This window comes from Dipodomys merriami, unplaced genomic scaffold (assembly GCF_024711535.1).
Source record: "Dipodomys merriami isolate MVZ:Mamm:240054 unplaced genomic scaffold, mDipMer1.0.p SCAF_31, whole genome shotgun sequence".
Lineage (NCBI taxonomy): Eukaryota > Metazoa > Chordata > Mammalia > Rodentia > Heteromyidae > Dipodomys > Dipodomys merriami.
In genome coordinates this window covers 13,557,689-13,575,720 of record NW_027204604.1, presented here as the reverse complement: position 1 = coordinate 13,575,720, position 18,032 = coordinate 13,557,689, and the positions used below count along the sequence as shown (strand labels likewise).

Genomic DNA, 18,032 nt, shown 5'->3' with positions numbered 1-18,032 from the left:
CACCTATCTGGAGTGTTATGGGTAAGAGCTCTTCCAACTGGAGAAGAAAAGAAAAGAAACCCAGGGAGACTCATGTTACCTTCTCTGTGGAGCCCCTAGACATGTAGGTAGAGACCTTGGATTGACATAATACTCTGGGCTGCCTGCTGACCAAACTAAATCCCCTGGGTTAGCTCTTCTCACTCTGCCTCTTGCTCTTCTCCTTAGCTGCGCACAGACTCAGAGAAACGCTCTCTGGCAGAAAGTGGGCTGAGCTGGTTTAGTGAATCAGAGGAGAAAACCCCGAAAAAACTGGAGTACGACAGTGGCAGCCTGAAGATGGAGCCTGGGACTTCTAAGTGGCGGAGGGAGCGGCCTGAGAGCTGCGACGACTCGTCCAAGGGTGGAGAGCTGAAGAAGCCCATCAGCCTGGGACATCCGGGGTCCCTGAAGAAGGGCAAGACCCCACCGGTGGCGGTAACTTCCCCCATCACTCATACAGCCCAGAGTGCCCTCAAAGTTGCAGGTGAGCCCAAAATAAAGAAGGGGATAAGGGCATTGACCTAGTTCTTTGGTTCTTCCTCCTCAAGGCCATTAATCCATGAAGTGGTAACAAGTGTTTGCATAATGCTTTCTCACCTGATCTTTGTGATGGTCCTCTTAAATTAGGGAGGATGTGTATTATTAGCTCCATTTTACGGATAGGAAAACAAACTTAAAGAGGTTGAGTAGCAAGCCAGGTATAAGCTGCTGGCTTATACCTGTAATCCTAGCTACTCAGGAGACCAAGATCTGAGGATACAGTCTGGCAGACAAATCCAAGAGACTTAACCAGCCAAAAGTCAGAAGTGAAGGTGTGACCAAATGGTAGAGCACTAGCCTTGAGAAAAAAAAAAAAAAAAAAAGCCAAACAAGAACATTAGGACCTGAGTTCAAGCTTCAGTACTGGCACATCAAAACAAAACCAAAACAGAACAATAAAAAAGGTCAAGCGGTCGGGCTACCATCATACAACTAATGAGAGGTAGAAGAGGTAGAGAATATCTTCTGTTCAGAGACTCTTTCCTTTCCCATGTGTACTTAGCTTCATAAGATGATTCCTTGACATTCCAGGACTGTCCTAAGGAAAAGTAAATCAGATGAATAGAGTGAGCAATTTCCATTGCTCCCAAAACTGGCCCCTTCTATCACTAGTGGCCTTCGTCAACATTTCCTTCAACTCTCATTGCCACTAGTTATGTTTTACCCTGTTCCGTTGCTCCCTGTCTTTTTTTCCCTTTCTTTTTATAAGGTGCTGAGGAATCGAACCCAGGGCCTCATGCATATGGAGCAAGCACTCTACCACTGGGCCACCTTCCCAGCCCTCTTTTTTCCCTTTCTTGACCAGTTATTAGACACATTTCCTTCTCAGTCATCTTTGTGATTGCCTCTGCCATTTTAACCAAAGCAGACCATCCTACTCTGAGAACAGAAAAACATAATAACAATAAAAACAAACCAGAGCAAAAGCTTAGCCCCTCACCTCTCCCGCTCAGAGTCCCTCTAGCAAGACACATATCCACTGTCTGCTCACCCATATGGGAGGCCTCTAAAATTCTCTACACTAATAACATTCCCTTCTCCCATGCAGAGAGAGAAAAAGACTTCTAAGATCTTGGCTCCTGTTAATGTCATTTCCTGTCGTCTTGCAGGCAAATCTGAAGGCAAAGCTACAGACAAGGGTAAGCTGGCAGTGAAGAATACTGGGTTACAACGCTCCTCCTCAGATGCTGGCCGGGACCGCCTGAGTGATGCTAAGAAACCCCCCTCAGGCATCGCACGTCCCTCCACTTCAGGATCCTTTGGCTACAAGAAGCCTCCTCCTGCTACAGGCACAGCCACAGTCATGCAGACGGGTGGCTCAGCCACTCTTAGCAAGATCCAGAAGTCCTCAGGCATCCCTGTCAAGCCGGTAAATGGACGCAAGACTAGCCTGGATGTGTCCAACAGTGCAGAGCCTGGATTCCTGGCTCCTGGAGCTCGTTCCAACATCCAGTACCGCAGCCTGCCCAGGCCTGCTAAGTCCAGTTCTATGAGTGTGACCGGTGGTCGGGGTGGACCTCGCCCTGTGAGCAGCAGCATTGACCCCAGTCTCCTCAGCACGAAGCAGGGAGGTCTTACACCCTCCAGACTGAAGGAGCCTTCCAAGGTCGCCAGTGGGCGGACCACTCCAGCTCCTGTCAATCAGACAGATCGGGAAAAGGAAAAGGCCAAAGCTAAGGCAGTGGCCTTGGACTCAGACAACATCTCCCTGAAGAGCATTGGCTCCCCAGAAAGTACGCCCAAGAACCAAGCAAGTCACCCTCCAGCCACCAAGTTAGCAGAGCTGCCACCAACCCCTCTCAGGTACCTACACTAGGGAGCTTCTCCTTGTTTCCTTGATTTATTCGTTTGTTGTTGTTGTTGTTGTTCCTATATTGATCTTAGGGCTCTGTCCCTGAGCTTCCTTTGCTCAAGGCTAGTCCTCTACCACTTGAGCCAAAGTTCCACTTCCAGCTTTTTTGGTAGTTTATTGGAGGTAAGAGTCTCACAGACTTTCCTGCCCCAGCTGGCTTCAGTCTGTGAACCTCAGATCTCAGCTTCTTGAATAACTGGGATGATAGCTGTGAGCCACGAGTGCCCAGCTCTGGTTTGTTATTCTGTTTCATATCCCTATCCTCTTTAGACTTAGGATGGCCTGGACTGTCCACTCTTGTCTCTAAGCCTTTGCATGGGTCTTTATCCTCATCTCCTGCCCCTGGTATATCAAGTTTCTGCTCCCTCATTCAAAACAATTCAAGGGTCTATAACCTTAGGTACTCAGGATGCTGAGATGTGAGACTCAGAGTTTGCAATGCCTGGGCAGGAAAGTTTGTGAGACTCTTATGTCCAATTCACCAGCAAAAAATTGACCAGTTCAAGCTGTAGAGTGCCAGCTTTGAGTGAAAAAGCCAAGCATGAGTACAAGGCTCTGAGTTCAAAGCCCCAGTGATGGCATATAAACAAAAAGTAAAAAAAAAACAACAAACTATAATCAAAACTTAATTGCTTATACCGTTTGCTGTCAGCCTTTACCCTCTTTTTAGCACCTGTATGAGTAGGCTTTACTATGTTTGTTTATACATGTTCATCTTTTATGCTTCTAATTAAGACTACAGTTGTAGAGGTATGGCTTAAGTCTGGTAGAATGCCAGTCTTGAGCAGAAAAGTTAAGTGAGTGTCAGGCCCTGAGTTCAAGCCCCATTACAGGAATGTGTGTACAAGCCCCCCCCCCACACACACACAAGATTAAAAGTGCCCTAAATCATATATGACATCTTCTAATTGATTTCTCAACTGAATCAAGATTAACCTCTGTATCTAGTAAATAGCCAGGAGACAAGGAAACTAGAGGCTTGACTCTTACCTATAATTCTGTCATCCTACTTTATTTTTTTCTCCACTTCTTCCAGGGCCACAGCTAAGAGCTTTGTCAAGCCCCCCTCACTCGCCAATCTAGACAAGGTCAACTCCAACAGTCTGGATCTTCCAACGTCCAGCGACACCCTTGCTTCAAAGGTCCCAGAGCTGCATGCTACCAGCTCAGCAACTGGGGGTCCTCTCCCTTCTTGCTTCACCCCCAGCCCAGCACCCATCCTCAATATTAACTCAGCCAGCTTCTCCCAGGGCCTGGAGCTCATGAGCGGTTTCAGTGTCCCCAAGGAGAGCCGCATGTATCCCAAACTCTCAGGCCTGCACAGGAGCATGGAATCCCTCCAGATGCCAATGAGCCTGCCCAGTGCCTTTCCCAGCAGCTCCCCAATCCCCACCCCTCCTGCTGCCCCTACTGCCCCCTCAGAAGAAGAGACTGAAGAGCTGACCTGGAGTGGAAGCCCCAGGGCAGGACAATTGGACAGGTAGGTGGGTGCAGACAGCAGACTCTGAGCCTGCCTCAGTGCTTTGGACTTCACTTTTCTACTAATGATACTTCGTGATTTGTTTGTATGTTTTAAATAATTTCACAACAGTTCCATGATGTGTGGGTTGGGTATTTGTTTTATTCTCATGTGCACAGGAAAACCAGTGCCCAAAATATTAAATTACTTCTCCAAGATCTCATCATTAGTTTTCCCTTCCTGTTGTATCCCTTTTCTTTAACCCACTATAATGTGATCTATTAAATAGCAAACTATACCTTAACTCCTAATCCAGAAAACATTTACCATGTCAGGAAATTTCCCAAGTTGTAAGCCACGTTGGTGGCTTCCTTGGTTGTCTCGTCTTATTTTGCTCGTAGCAGTAAAGGATCTCATAGTTTGATGTCCCATGTTCTGAGTCTGGACCTCTCAGACCTCTGTTTTCTAAGATAGACCCACATCTTCTCTTCCCCAACCCTCTCTCTTTTTTATCTCCACAGTAATCAGCGGGATCGGAATACCCTTCCCAAGAAAGGGCTCAGGTAAAAACCCTCAAGTCTATGAAAAGCCCAACCTGAGTTTTTCCAGGCCCCATGCATGAAGTTACTGGCTTTGTAGCCAAGGTATTTGTATCCAGTCCTCCACTAAAGCCAGCCAGCACCCTGCCCAAGCTTACCAGCCTGTGAGTCAGCTGCTACAGTAAATGGCCTTCCTCAGTGACAGGGGAGAAACAGGTTTGCACATGGAAATGCTATACTCACCTGTGCTGGCCTGTGCCATCCTGATCCTGCCTGAACTTCCTTGCTGTTGTTTTCCTCGCTCCCAGTATACCCCTGGGGCCATTGAGATGTGCAAGGGACAGGAGACACCATGTCCTCCCTGGTCAGTTGGGTAGGGACTGCTGCTCTGAGAGGCTACTCGTGGAGTCATCAAGCTCTGTCCTGAGCCTTGGAGAAGAAGTTCTAAGGTCCCCTCCATCCTTTCCACCCCCACCCAGGAGCTCTCTTGACTACCTGCTGGTCCTTCAGCATGGCCCAGAGGTTCTAGGAAGGATGCCCCTTCCTTTTCCTTGTGCCATTTTCAGAATCTCCCACTCCAGCCCAGCTCAGACACGTCCACTTAGCTAAGCCCCTAGTGTGGCCTTGTAGTGGCCCAGACCGAGTTTCTCTACTGCTCCTGCAGGTACCAGCTTCAGTCCCAGGAAGAGACCAAGGAGAGGCGACACTCACACACCATCGGGGGGCTGCCGGAATCCGATGACCAGGCAGACCTGCCTTCCCCCCCTGCGCTCTCCATGTCCTTGAGTGCCAAGGGCCAGCTCACCAACATAGGTCAGTGCTTCCGGCCGCGCACTGTGACGGGGGATGAAGTGGGGTTCACCCTGAAGGTGAAGCCAGGAAGCTGGGCCTGGACTTTTCATCTCCGTTTTTTCTCACGCTCTATCGGGTTGCTTCGTGGTGCCTCAGTTTACCCACCCGAGCTAGGACTGAAGGCAAAGCTTTCCAAGGTCCTGAACTGAAAAGTTACCCCTTGAGACAAGTCCTTAAGGGTCCTAAGGACCCTGGAGACAGGCAGCTTCTCAAAAGTCGCTGCCACACCAGCCCTTCCGGGGCCAGCTGATAAGGTCAATGCTATCAGGTCCAGCTTCAGTGCTGCCATGTCAGGCTGTTGGGAAGCAAGCAGGGAAAAAGGTTGTTGATAGAGAAGGCTGAGATCTGCCTCTACACCCAGGGAAATCCAGACTCCCCAACTGCTCTGCCTGAGCCAGGGTCATCCTGTCCCTAAAGGCAGGGGTGACCAAGACATGCCCTGATCATACCCCCTGGAAAGCCTGACAAGGGAAAGCTGGGAGAGAAAGACGTGGCTCCGTGACTCAGAGGCAGGGAGGGGAGAAAGCCTGGCCTGGCATGGGGGCACAGCAGCCTGGTTCTAGAAAGCACTGGGTCAGGACTGGCCTCCTAGGAGCCTCTTGAGGACAGAGCCTGTTGTTCACTTGCTGTATCTCTTTCAAGTTCATCCCATCTTTCAGCTGAATGAAAGGAAGCAATTGATGTAAGACAACCTGTAACCTGCCTGTGCAATGACTGTGGGGAATTTATGGGAAGACTGGGAATCAGGGTCATTTGTGCCTTCGGTCAGGGTCATCTGGTCTTTGAAAGCCTATTAAATGGAGGATAGGGTAGGCTTGTTTTCCATCTCCACTGAGGGCCAAACAGGAAGAAAAGTACATGTGCTACAGACTGAGGAAGTGGGCTAAACAGTGATCTCCTTGTAGATTCAAGACCCGGGTGGAGAATCTTTTTGCACAGGTCTTTACAGGCAGGTTAGGCATCCATGTGCCTGTGTATGGGCAAAAGAATATGCAAATGAACTCCACGAGGGCACGAGCCTGGAAAGGCTGTCTTTCCAGCAACAGGCAAAGGGGGAAGGGTTCTGTAGCTTTCCAAGAGTCCACAGAGCCCAGATTTAAAGTAGAGTCCATAGCCTAACCGACACTTTTAGCTGCTGTCTGTCTGATCTTCAAGCCAGGGGAGTGTTGTGCAGAGAGGGCCGCATTTCTTAATGCTCTAGAGCTGACCTAAAGTGACCTAGCGGGGGGGGGGGGGGGGGGGGGGGAGGGGGAGGGCCTGCTTTGCAGGGAGACTCTCACTCCTTCTATAATGGATCCCACTGGATCCCACAGCCTGGTCCCTTTGCCGGCTGGTTCTTTCTCATCATTCGGCTCTGAGTCTTGGTTGGAGCTCCGAGTCTTCCCAAGCTGCCAGCTGTGTTTTAGGGAACCACAACATCCATCCTCATCCCAGGCACATCCCCGTGATGTGAAGGTTTCGGGAAAGCTGCCAAGGCCCCCAGCCTAACCTTCAAAAAACAACAGATCCAAGGCAGGCAAGGTTGAGGGGAGGCCTTCATCCCAGATGCAGGGTCCTTCCCCACTAGGGCTCAACCTCCCCAGGAGGGACCCCCTCACCCCCTCACCCCGCTCCTAACCACCAGCTGCTTCCACACTAGCACTGCCCCACCCGCCCCTTCCTCTCCCCCCCTCTTCCCATTGCCTCTCATGCTCCTGGTGCTCCGGCCCCCAAGGGACCAGAGCTGATGACCCTGCCTCTTCTCCCGCCTCCCCCTCCCTCTCCTGTCCCCTTCCCCTCTGTCCTTCCAGTGAGTCCCACTGCGGCCACCACGCCAAGAATCACCCGCTCCAACAGCATCCCCACCCACGAGGCGGCCTTCGAGCTGTACAGCGGCTCCCAATTGGGGAGCACCCTGTCCCTGGCCGAGAGACCCAAGGGAATGATTCGGTCAGGATCCTTCCGAGACCCCACGGACGACGGTGAGACTTCATGCCAGCGCGGTTCACACTCATTCCAGCTCTGCTGGGTCCCCTCACCCACCGTACCACCTCCACTGCCACCACACGACACATAGACGATCCATAGGACATCAGTTTGGGCCATTTCAGTTCTTTTTTTCCCATACCTTTGAAGGGTCTGGGGGCCCAGAAACCTTGGGTGGCCCTGTCTAGCACTGGGGCTTGGGGATGGTGCATCTAGCCAGGGACCAGGGGAGGGAAGTCAGGATCGGGTTATATGGTGCCCCATCAGGATGCTCAGAAAACCAGAGCCTCTGTCCTCCAAGTTTGAGTTGTAGTCTTTCCTCCCCACAGTCTCTCCAGTATTAGAACAGACATGCAGGGATATAATCCTTACAAAGAACTAGGCATCTCGTTGCTCTTTCCAGAACGTTCCAAAGATTAGCTTTTGGGACGGCCATCTGTTTGTTGGTGGTGATCAGGGTGTGACTACTGGCAAACTGCTCCTGGGAGACCAGGTCTTGGGGTGCATTAGAACCCCCTTTGTTACTCTGAGGATGCTCACTGGGGGAGGCATTCCTTGCAGACATGCTTCGGTGCTTGCAATAGGCTCTACTGAATGCTCAGAATAAATATTCCCAGTCCTGAGCCAGGGGAGGCCTAGAAAGAACCGGGATATTTATTCTGAGCAGCTCTGATGAGAAAGTCCCTCCTTCTGATGTTTTATAAAAATACTTCCCTGGCTGGGAGGACAAGATGGTAGATGATCATGAAAACCTCCCTTCCTGTCTCTGGAGCCTCGGAGCACGCTGAGCAGGGGCCCACAAGGCCTGGGCTGCTGGAGGAGGTAGCAGCAGGGAGGCTGTCAATTTGGGCCCCTCTCCTCAGGTTCCTGACTGCCTTGGGGCTGTTGGGATGCCAGCGGGCGGGCGCGGGGCAGTGGGGGGGCGGGGGGGGGGGAGGCACTCTGCTGCTCCAGAACCAGAATCCAAACTCCTGCCTTAGTCTCCTGCCAGACACCCGTGGGCCCGGGGACGCTCCACTCACCCTGTGTTCTGCTTCTCTTTCAGTTCATGGCTCCGTGCTCTCCCTGGCCTCCAGTGCCTCCTCCACTTACTCCTCAGTAAGAGCGTTTACATCCTCCCTTCCTTCCCCCTCCCTGCTCTCCCCTCCCTCCTGCCCTCCCTCATTCCCTTTGGTTGGGGCAGAGGCAGGTGCCTGGGCTCCGACCACTCATTTGGGCGCCTCAGGGGTCGTCTTTCTGGCCTCACCACCAACTCCTAAGCAACTCTGGTGCTTTGTGTTCCTCTCCTTTGAGAAAAGGGAAGATCTCCTTGTTATCAAGCCCTTTTCCTGTGGTGCTGAGAAGCGTTGATGGCAAGGTTAGATGAGGTTTCTAAGCAGAACCTCAATAATGTACGGAACTGACCAAATGTTTATTATGTTATGGGGTGCTGCATACACTTTTAGATGTCCTTTGATTCCTAGGTTGTTTTGTAGTGTGTGTGTGTGTGTGTGTGTGTGTGTGTGTGTGTGTGTGTGTGTGTGTGTGTGTGTGTGTGTGTGTGTGTGTGTGTGTGTGTGTGTGTGTGTGTGTGTGTGTGTGTGTGTGTGTGTGTGCGTGCTGAGGCTTGAACTCAGTACCTCCCACACTCACTTGGCTTTTTCACTCAAAGCTAGCGCTTTACCACTTGAGCCCCACCTCCACTTCCTGCTTTGGGCTGGTTAATTACAGAGAGGAGTCTTTCCTGCCTGGGCTGGCTTCATGATCCTCAGATGTCAGCCTACTGAGTGGCTAGGATTATAGGTGTGAACCACTGGTGCTCAGCCTTGCCCTCTAATTCTTTACTCCTTCAAGTGGACAGCAAAAGGATTGGTTGTCAGAACAACCAAGGTTTCCTTTCCTAGCCTTCTTGGCTGAGAGAGAGAGAGCTAGAGATAAGTACCAGAGAAATCTGTAAACCCTGAGCTCTGAGCTCAGCCCTGTGAAGAGCTGGGACCAGGACAGCACCTCTGCACCTCCGAATCATACTATTTTGAGTCTCTCCCTCCCTGTTTCCCAGGCCTGCCTTTTTCACTGCCATAGTAACCACCTGCTTTCTCTTTCTTTCCTCTGCACTCCCTTCAGGCTGAGGAGAGGATGCAGTCGGAGGTAGGGTGCAAAGCTTTGGTCTCTGCTTGTTAACACCACTGCACTCCATTTTCCCTCCAGAGCTTTTACTTCTGCCATCAGTAGTCGATTTTTCTCTTCCTTTTGCAGCAAATCCGGAAGCTTCGTAGGGAACTGGAATCATCCCAGGAAAAGGTGGCCACCTTGACATCCCAACTCTCTGCCAATGTGAGTGTCTAGTGAAGAGAAAGCCCTGGGCCACTGCTTTGGTCATGGTTAGATTGATCTATTTCAGACAGTTTTTGACAAAGTCTGCACACACCAACAACAGAAGATTTACCTCCTGAGATTTACCTCTTTGCCTCCTGAGCCCTTGTAAAGAGCCATGTTGAGTGGTGCATGGTGATAGACAATTGTAATCCCAGCATTTGCAAGATGGAGACAGCAACATTTTGAGTTTGAGGACAATCTGGGCTCCAAAGCAAGACTGGATCAAAAAAAAAAAAAACAAAACCAGAAGGAGCAAGATGGAGGGAGGGAAGGGGAGAGTGAAGGAGGGAGAAAGAGAAGGGAAGGATGAAAGAAGACATTTTTTCCCCTACTCCAATGAAGGTACGAATGGGGTGGCATCTAGCAGTTAGTATTTGACCTTCCTAGAGAGAAAAGAGGTTCATCAAGGAGGCAAAAGCCATTTTGCCATTGGCTGTGAACAAAATACCAATAGATTGTACTTATTGAGCCCTTCGAGGCCCTTTTTGTTGTCCTGGGGTAGCACATGCCTTTTCTCATGCCAAGTAAGGGAACAGGCCCAGAATTGTCATTCGCATTGTGCGGTGACCACGACACCATGCTAGCCAACTACCTGCCTGGTAGCTCGTAGGCAGCCAGCAAAGACCGGCTGTGCCTGCATTCATCTAGTATGGTCACTGTCTTCCTTTCTGCCTTAGTTTTTTCTGCTCTCTGAGATGGGGTGGAATGGAACTGCCTTGTCTAACCAGGTTGTGGTAGTTTCTCCCTTGTGACTGAGATGCAAACAGAGAACATAAGAGCCATTTTCCCCCAAAGCTGTAAACACCAGCTGAGCCGGATCTACAGGAGCTTTCCAAGTGTTTGCACAAAGTAACCATGTCTGCAATTTCCGCAGTGCTTACTGGTTTTTCTCTCTTCCCATCCTCCCTGGGGAACCCAGCTGTCAGGCCTGGGGTCTGTCCCTTGGAATCAGGTAGAAACTACCCCCAAAATCTCTCCCAAATTTTGTTTCCAATACATTTCAACAGCAGCTGAAATACACTCTTTATTCTCTTTCCCCAACCTCCTAGATTATAAGTTCTGTACTTGGTAGTTTGTTAGAAGCTCTTACCAAGCACTGTTTCCCACAACTGGGGACCCAGAGAATTGTAACATAAAAAAGAACCATCTTATGCATGCCTGTCAAGGCCAACAGCCAGAGTCACGTCCTGCACACACTAGGAAACTTGTGTTGGAGAGAAGCTGGATGGGGATAGGGAAAGCCGCCGGGGAGGCAAAGAACATTATTGTTTGATTCATTTACACTGCAGTTTGTCCGGCATCATGCTGTCAAAGCTGGGGGAAGGCCAAGAAAATGAATTTAGAGGGTGATTTTTCTTAGAACAGGAAGTTCCATTCGACTAAGGGAGAACAAACTAAACACCCAGGCACGGTGAGTTCGGAATCGTGATACATATTTCTGCCAAGGGTCAGAGCCCCGCCTTCACACAGGAGATGCCAGGACTCTGGGAAGGTCCCACAGCTCTCTTCAAGATGTCCTGACTTTGGACCAAATTATGGCCAAGTTTGCATGCAACATCCAAACAATGGAAGCTGAAGACAGGAAAGGGGTTCAGAACAACCTACCACTCCCAATGCTAGCCTCTGGGGAAGCACATAGCCCCGTGGTCCTGTGGGCACCCTAGTCTGAGCTTGGAATTAGGGGAATGTTCAGGGGAAGGGGAGGACATGTAGGAGACAGGGTGGGAGAGGAAAGCTCAGCCCCCTAAATGAGGAGAGTCTGATTTAGAAAAACATACAACCACAAACAACAAAAAGAAAAACACACAGGAGGCCAGTGGTTCTCTCCAGTCAGTACTCTTGAGTAGATTTCCAGCACTTCAAGCTGCCTGTCCACAGATAGACACTGGGATAAGAGGAGCAAATGAGATGAGGTCAAGAAGATTGAAGTTGGTTGGATACTGGTGGCTCATACTTGTAATCCTAGCTACCCAAGAAGCTGAAATCTGAGGGTCACAGTTCAAAGCCAGCCCAGACAGGAAAGTTCCTGAGATTCTTATCTCCAGTTAACTACCAAAAAGGTGGAAGTGGAGCTGTGGCACAAATGATAGACCACTGGCCTTGAACAAAAAAGCCAATGGACAGTGCCTAGGCCCTGAGTTCAAGCTTCCGTACTGGCATGCGGGCACACACGTACTCAAAGGTGAAAGAAAACTGCTTAGGTCACCCCATGTCTGCTAAGGATCCTTGGCAGGAAGTCAAGGCAAGAGGCAACTTCCAGAGTCCCGTTCCGGTAAGCTTCCAGGCATATGTCAAGGGCAGCTGTGAAAACAAGAGCAAGCCCAACCAATGAGAAGCGGTGAGGCTGTCACATCGTTGCACCTCTGTGAAGGACCTGCCCAGAAAACATGCATTGCCTCCTAGTCAGATGCCTTCCTTGATGGTTGGTTGTTTCTTCTTCCTCAAGTATCCTTCTGAGTCCCATGCCTCATTCCCTTCACCATTCTTGTACATCTTGCTGCCAGTTGGTCAGCTAGAGTTGTAGTCACATTCCACATGGCCTTAGTGCCCCGCAGCACCTTGGTGCAGCCTGCCTCCAGTGGGCCCCCTCCAGACCCGGCACCTTTCACGAAGCCAACCTGACCTCTGGTGGCTAAACTGCAGAATGCACCTAAAGTCTCAAGCCATTTCCCTCCCATCTTGCAGAGTAGAATCTGAAGAAACCAGAAACAAGTAGTTCCAGAGCAGAAGTAGATTAAGAATGGAGAAAGGGTCAGGGGAAGGAGGGAGGGAGCAAGGAGGATATGGGGGAAACGAAGGGATAACACTGATCAAGAAGTATTATACTCATAACCTAATCTATGAAATTGTAATCTCTTTTTACAACTACTTAATAAATAATAATAAAAGAAGAAAGAGTCACTCTGGGGGCAGAGGAAGAAAGATCCAAAGGGACCTATGGGGAGGTTATTTAGTATGACAGGAGTGAGCACACTTCACTGTGGAGGGAAACCAAAACTGTAGGAACCCTTCCAGAGACTTATGCCCCCACCCGCACCCCCATCAGCCTTCCACTCCCATCCCACACAGAGCACAGAGACAGTCCTCTGGTAGATGGCCTGTAGATGGTCTCACCTTATTCAGGAAGCTGATTCACCGTCTGCTCAGGGAAATCAATATTTTAAAACTAAGAGGTTCATTGACCTGGGCCAGCTCTGAGACAGAAAAACAGCTAAAACTATTTTGCATCTCAGTCATTTTCTTTGCCTTAGCTTCATGCAACAGATGATCTGTTTATGTGTTTGTTTCAGGCTAACTTAGTGGCTGCTTTTGAGCAGAGCCTGGTGAACATGACATCTCGCTTGAGACATCTGGCAGAAACAGCGGAGGAGAAGGTGAGAGGTGTGGGTGGGGATGCTAGACACCGAGACCCGGGTTTCCCTCCTCAATCACCAGGACAGTTTCCCTTGCCCTGATTCTCCTTGCTCCAATTCCCTGCCCTTCTCTGTCAAGATGCATAGAATTCCAGGGCCCACCCCACTGCCCAGCCATCTCCAAGTGCTGACCTTATTTTCCTTCCTGGCTTAGGACACTGAGCTGCTGGATCTACGAGAAACGATCGACTTCCTGAAGAAAAAGAACTCTGAAGCTCAGGCGGTCATTCAGGGGGCCCTGAATGCCTCAGAAGCCACACCCAAAGGTAAGGTGTTCTGTTCCCCACCGAGGGAGAACAGAGCAGGGTGGAGAGGATGAGTGCAGATTTCCATCTCCTCCCACAATGTGCCACCTTTCATATGAATTCCCTCCACTATGATGTCTGGGCTGGCTAGTGAGGAGTGATGAGGAACATGACTATCACTGCAGGGGATGAAGGCTGGTCGAGGAGATCTGTAATCCACTGCAAGGCCTCTCAGCCTTCAGACCAAAGAGCTGTCAAAGGCAGTCACCAGCAGAGCACTTCACATCTGTCCACAAATGTGTCGCTCTACATACGTGTATGTGAGCTTTCTTGATGGTCACCTCATGTCTCCAAGGGAGAGGAAGTCACTCTTCTCTGCAGATGACACAGCCAAAGATAGATACATGAGTCACACGAGTGTCATGTGACAAGGCGGCCTCGGCATTTAGCAATCAGACTTCACTACAGATAGACTGACACCAAAATATCTGTGGGCTGTGGGCTGGGGATAGAGTTTGCAGGTGGCGCCCTTGTCTTGTATATATAGGGCCCTGATTTGCTCCCCAGCAGCTGCCTTCACACCATACACTACAGCTTCTGCCGCTTTCCTCAAGCTCTTCTTCCCGCTATTCACCTGCCTCACTCCGAACATAACCCCCACCTACTTTGTTAACAAAAACCATCTTTGGGTCTGGGAATGTGGCTTAGTGGTAGAGTGCTTGCCTAGCATGCATGAAGCCCTGGATTCGATTCCTCAGTACCACATATAAGGAAAAAGCCAGACGTGGCGCTGTGGCTCAAGTAGTAAAGTGCTAGCCTTGAGGAGAAAGATCAGGTCAGTGCCCAGGCTCTGAGTTCAAGCCCCAGGACTGGCCAAAAAAACAAACAAAGAAAAAAAAAACTATAATAGGGGCTCCAAAGAATGATGACTGTGGTGGTTTACATCTGGAATCCGAGCCCGCCAGAGACTGAGGCAGGAAGATTTAGAGGTCAGGGTGAGCCTGTGCTGCACAGCTAGTTAGTTGAAGGCCAGATGGAACTACATAGTGAAATCCTGTCTCAAAGGAAAAATATTGTGTACTTGTGCATACATGTTCACACAGGCATGCACACGTGCGCGCGCACACACACAGATACACACAGAGTCAAGTTCCCAGATTTGGGGCCCTATTCACCTGTCCTTCAGTAAGTCTTTCCCTTAGCTTCTGAGATACTCTCCCATCTGTCTCTCCAGCTCTGATTCCATCATGGAGCTTCCTGAAGTACTGGTGTCCCCCAAGGCACCAGCCATGGCCCATTTCTAGGAGTCTACACGTTTTGTTTGGTGTCTATCCTACAGCTTCTAAAAGTATTTGTTTTCATTTAACTTGAGATTGGATTCATGTATTGTAACACTCGTCCCTTTAAAATGCTTTTATGCATATTCAGAAGCTTTTGCAAAGGCTGGGGAGGTCAACTCAGTGGTAGAGCAGCTGCTGAGTGAGCAAAGTCACTGGGTCTGATCCCCAACACTGCAAAAGACAAAACAGTTATTCATACTGTGTAATTTAAGATTTGTTTTATTTTGCTTTTGTTTTTGTGCCTGTCCTGGGGCTTGAACTCAAAAGCTAGGTCCTGTCCCTAAGCTTTTTTTTTTTTTTTGCTCAAGGCTAGCACTCAACCATTTGAGCCATACCCCTCTACCGCATTTGGGGGGATTAATTGCACAGACTTTTCTGCCTGGATTTGAACCACAATCCTCAGGTCTCAGTCTCCTGAGTAGCTAGGGTGAGAGGCATGAGCCATGTGTGCCTGGCTCTTTTGCTCTTAAAAATAATTCATGTGGAATCTCTTATTTAGTTGATAGGCTCACAACTTATTGAAACCTTCAAAAGATAGACAAGTATGCAACTTATTCTGCCATCTAATATTTTTAGTGCTGGAAATCTTAATTCAGCTGCTGAGGGCATAGTTCAGTGGTGGAATACTTGCCTGGCATGTTCACTTTTCTCATCATCAGATGGGATTTACCCTGTATTCAGGTTAAAAATTCTGCACGTAGCTATTTATATTTGGCCTTGGACCATCGAGTAGCTAAGTATTACTGGATAAGCCCTGACCCAGGATAGGATGGTATGTGCCTAAAGTATAGAAGGTCAGCCTTAGTAAGTCCTTCTCAGAGCTCTATTCAAGCTGAGCACTTTATACCATTTCTTTTTTTTCCTACTAGACTGAGAACTCCTTGTGCCTGGGGAGGCCTTGGTGTGATCCCTGGGCTTCTTTTGCTCAAGGCTAGCAGTCTTATCACTTGAGCCACAGCTCCACTGCTGGCTTTTCTTTGTGATTAATTAGAAATAAGAGTGTCATAGACTTTTCTGCTCAGCTGGCTTCAAACTGTGATCCTCAGATCTCAGCCTCTTGAGCAGCTAGGATTACAGGTATGACCTCCTGGTGCCCAGCTTTATTTATTATTCTTATTATTTAGCTTCTAGCAATTTCTGTGTTGAAATGTGATTTGCCTTTCATGAATGTTTTGTTTGATAACTAATTCACAAATTGAATGGTGCATTTCTAGAAGAAGTTGGTGGGTTCCCTTCCCTGTTTATCTTCTGTAGCTAGCCTTAACTTGATTCTCCTGTGTTCTCTAAATCCACCTCTGCCTCCTTTCCACTTGAACTTGGCCCCTAGAACTCCGGATCAAGAGACAGAACTCCTCAGACAGCATCTCAAGCCTCAACAGCATCACCAGCCACTCCAGCATCAGCAGCAGCAAGGATGCTGATGCCAAGAAGAAGAAGAAGAAGAGTTGGGTAGGTAAAGGTTCATGGGCAGAATCTCTGAGGTTCTGCCTCCAACGCAGCACAGGGGTTGGGTAACCTGGGTTGGCCTCCAGGGTTGACCGGTCCCTTCTAGTGGTAAACTTCAGTCTGATGTCTGCAGGGAGCAAGGTCTGCCAACTTCTTCCATTGTCCCAGCCACGGCCTGCTGGTCCCCAGGCTCTCCCTTCAACCTTTTCCCACTTCTGCTAGCATGGGCTCTTCACACGGATTAGATCAAATATATTTGGCCACCGAAGGAGCTGGAGAAATCCTCAGAAGGAAATGGCATAGCAGTCCCTTCCCTGCCCGCTCCCTTTACTGTAGAAAGGTTTTGTAAACAGTGTCATTCCTCCTAGGGGCTTCTGGAGGTGATTTCTCCAATTTGGAGAGGAATTCGCGAGCTTTCTAAAGTGCTTCAAAAGTACTCTATTACCTTTGGGTGGTCCAGAGGGGTCTGTCTCATGTTTGTCATTGCGCACCTCCCTCCGACCCTAAAATGACTTTGGATGGTCTTTTTGAAATTCTTTAGTTTTCTAGGACACTCAGCTCTTCTGGCTGACGGGGGAAGGGAGCTCATCTCTTCCCTGTTTAGGACCGGCCCGCAGACCTTTGTGGAATGCAGACAGGCGCCCATTGTGTGAAATGAGTGATTAAGTGTTGCTTCTTCTTTTTTTTTTTTTTTTCCCCTTCAAAATGCTGACTTCAAATCCCTATTTTTTTCCAGGTCTATGAGGTAAGAGGCCCGGTTCTTTTCCTCATCCCTTACTTTCTCTTCCCTTTACCATTACCTTCCTTACTTAGAGAGCAATTATTTCCCTCTAAAAAGAAAAGAAAGGAAAAGAACAGCCACTCAGAACACTAACAGTACCACTGCAACTGCGCAGAGGTCCCAGCTCCCTCCCTCCACTGCATGGTGCACCCACAGCTGCCTCTGCAGAGCAGAGGAGTGGTCTGGTTATAGGTCAGATGGGAAAGCCAAACACAATCAGAATCAGTTCCCTCCTGTCGTCCATCCGCTGTTACTGAATTGGACTACTATAAAAAGCAGTCACATTGAGCTTCTACCCAGAAAATAGTTTGTGCTGTCACTGGGGCTTGAACTTGGGGCCTCTTGCTTTTGCTTTGCTTTTTTTTTTTTCTGCTCAAGGCTAGCACTCTACCCACTTGATCCACATCTCTACTTCCAGCCTCTTGCTGGTTAACTGGAGATGAGAATCATGGATTTGCCTACCCACGCTGGCTTCATATCACGATCCTCAGATCTCAACCTTCTGGGTAGCTATGATTACAGATAGGAGCCACCAGCACCTGGCCCAGAAAGTGAACCTTTACACTTCTGGCCCATTAAACCTAGAAGCCAGAAGGAATCTGGATGGAGGTTTTCTTGACCACAGTTTTCAGAGGCCAGTTCAGCTTGGGCTTAACCTAAAGATTTAGCTCCAGAGTAGCATAAAGCAGAAATTATGGGGGATATGGTCCAGTCTAGGACACCGTCATCATCCCAAACCTTAAAACCCTCCAGATATCCATGGGACCTCTAAAAGCATTTAGGGACTACAGTAGAGTCTAAGGCAAACAACAGCAACAACAAGAAGATGAACCCACAATCTCTGCTGCAAACCAAACACCTGAGCATCCCTCCCACCCGATCTCAACAGGGGTGTGGAGGACGTGAGCTCCTGAGACCCTCACCTCTGTCAGGAGCCTACAGTGTTCCTGAGGAGAAAAAAAGAACATTGCACATATAAAATGATTAACAATCCAGTGGTGCCCAAATGCTTATAGTCCTTTAAGTACAGTTCATTGACCAGAGTCATTGGAGCAGACAGCACAAAGGCAGTGAAAGTAAACTCAGGTGGAATTAGGAAAAGTAGCCGGGGATGTGGTGGAATGCTCTATATCAACACTGTATGGTCAGAAGGGAACAATGGAGCAAAGGGACCAGCTCTCACGGAGGCCTGACCAGGGAGGGTAGAGCCTCTTTAGCGTCTGG

At 49.2% G+C, this 18,032-nt stretch overlaps 1 protein-coding gene across 4 annotated transcripts in view; it reads left to right on the top strand.

Moving 5' to 3' along the window:
* Nav1 (neuron navigator 1) overlaps positions 1–18,032 on the top strand; it is a 240,692-nt gene that overhangs the window by 206,584 nt on the left and 16,076 nt on the right. Inside the window, exons 8-19 of one of the 4 annotated variants that reach the window (XM_070041840.1) lie at positions 208–505; positions 1,671–2,364; positions 3,450–3,893; positions 4,394–4,435; positions 5,076–5,224; positions 7,054–7,224; positions 8,274–8,326; positions 9,332–9,355; positions 9,464–9,541; positions 12,874–12,957; positions 13,151–13,262; positions 15,909–16,030. In XM_070041840.1, coding sequence (XP_069897941.1) covers positions 208–505; positions 1,671–2,364; positions 3,450–3,893; positions 4,394–4,435; positions 5,076–5,224; positions 7,054–7,224; positions 8,274–8,326; positions 9,332–9,355; positions 9,464–9,541; positions 12,874–12,957; positions 13,151–13,262; positions 15,909–16,030 — 2,271 coding nt within the window. The remainder of the gene's footprint in view (positions 1–207; positions 506–1,670; positions 2,365–3,449; positions 3,894–4,393; positions 4,436–5,075; positions 5,225–7,053; positions 7,225–8,273; positions 8,327–9,331; positions 9,356–9,463; positions 9,542–12,873; positions 12,958–13,150; positions 13,263–15,908; positions 16,031–18,032) is intronic. The other 3 variants (XM_070041842.1, XM_070041841.1, XM_070041843.1) reach the window with 3 other exon arrangements.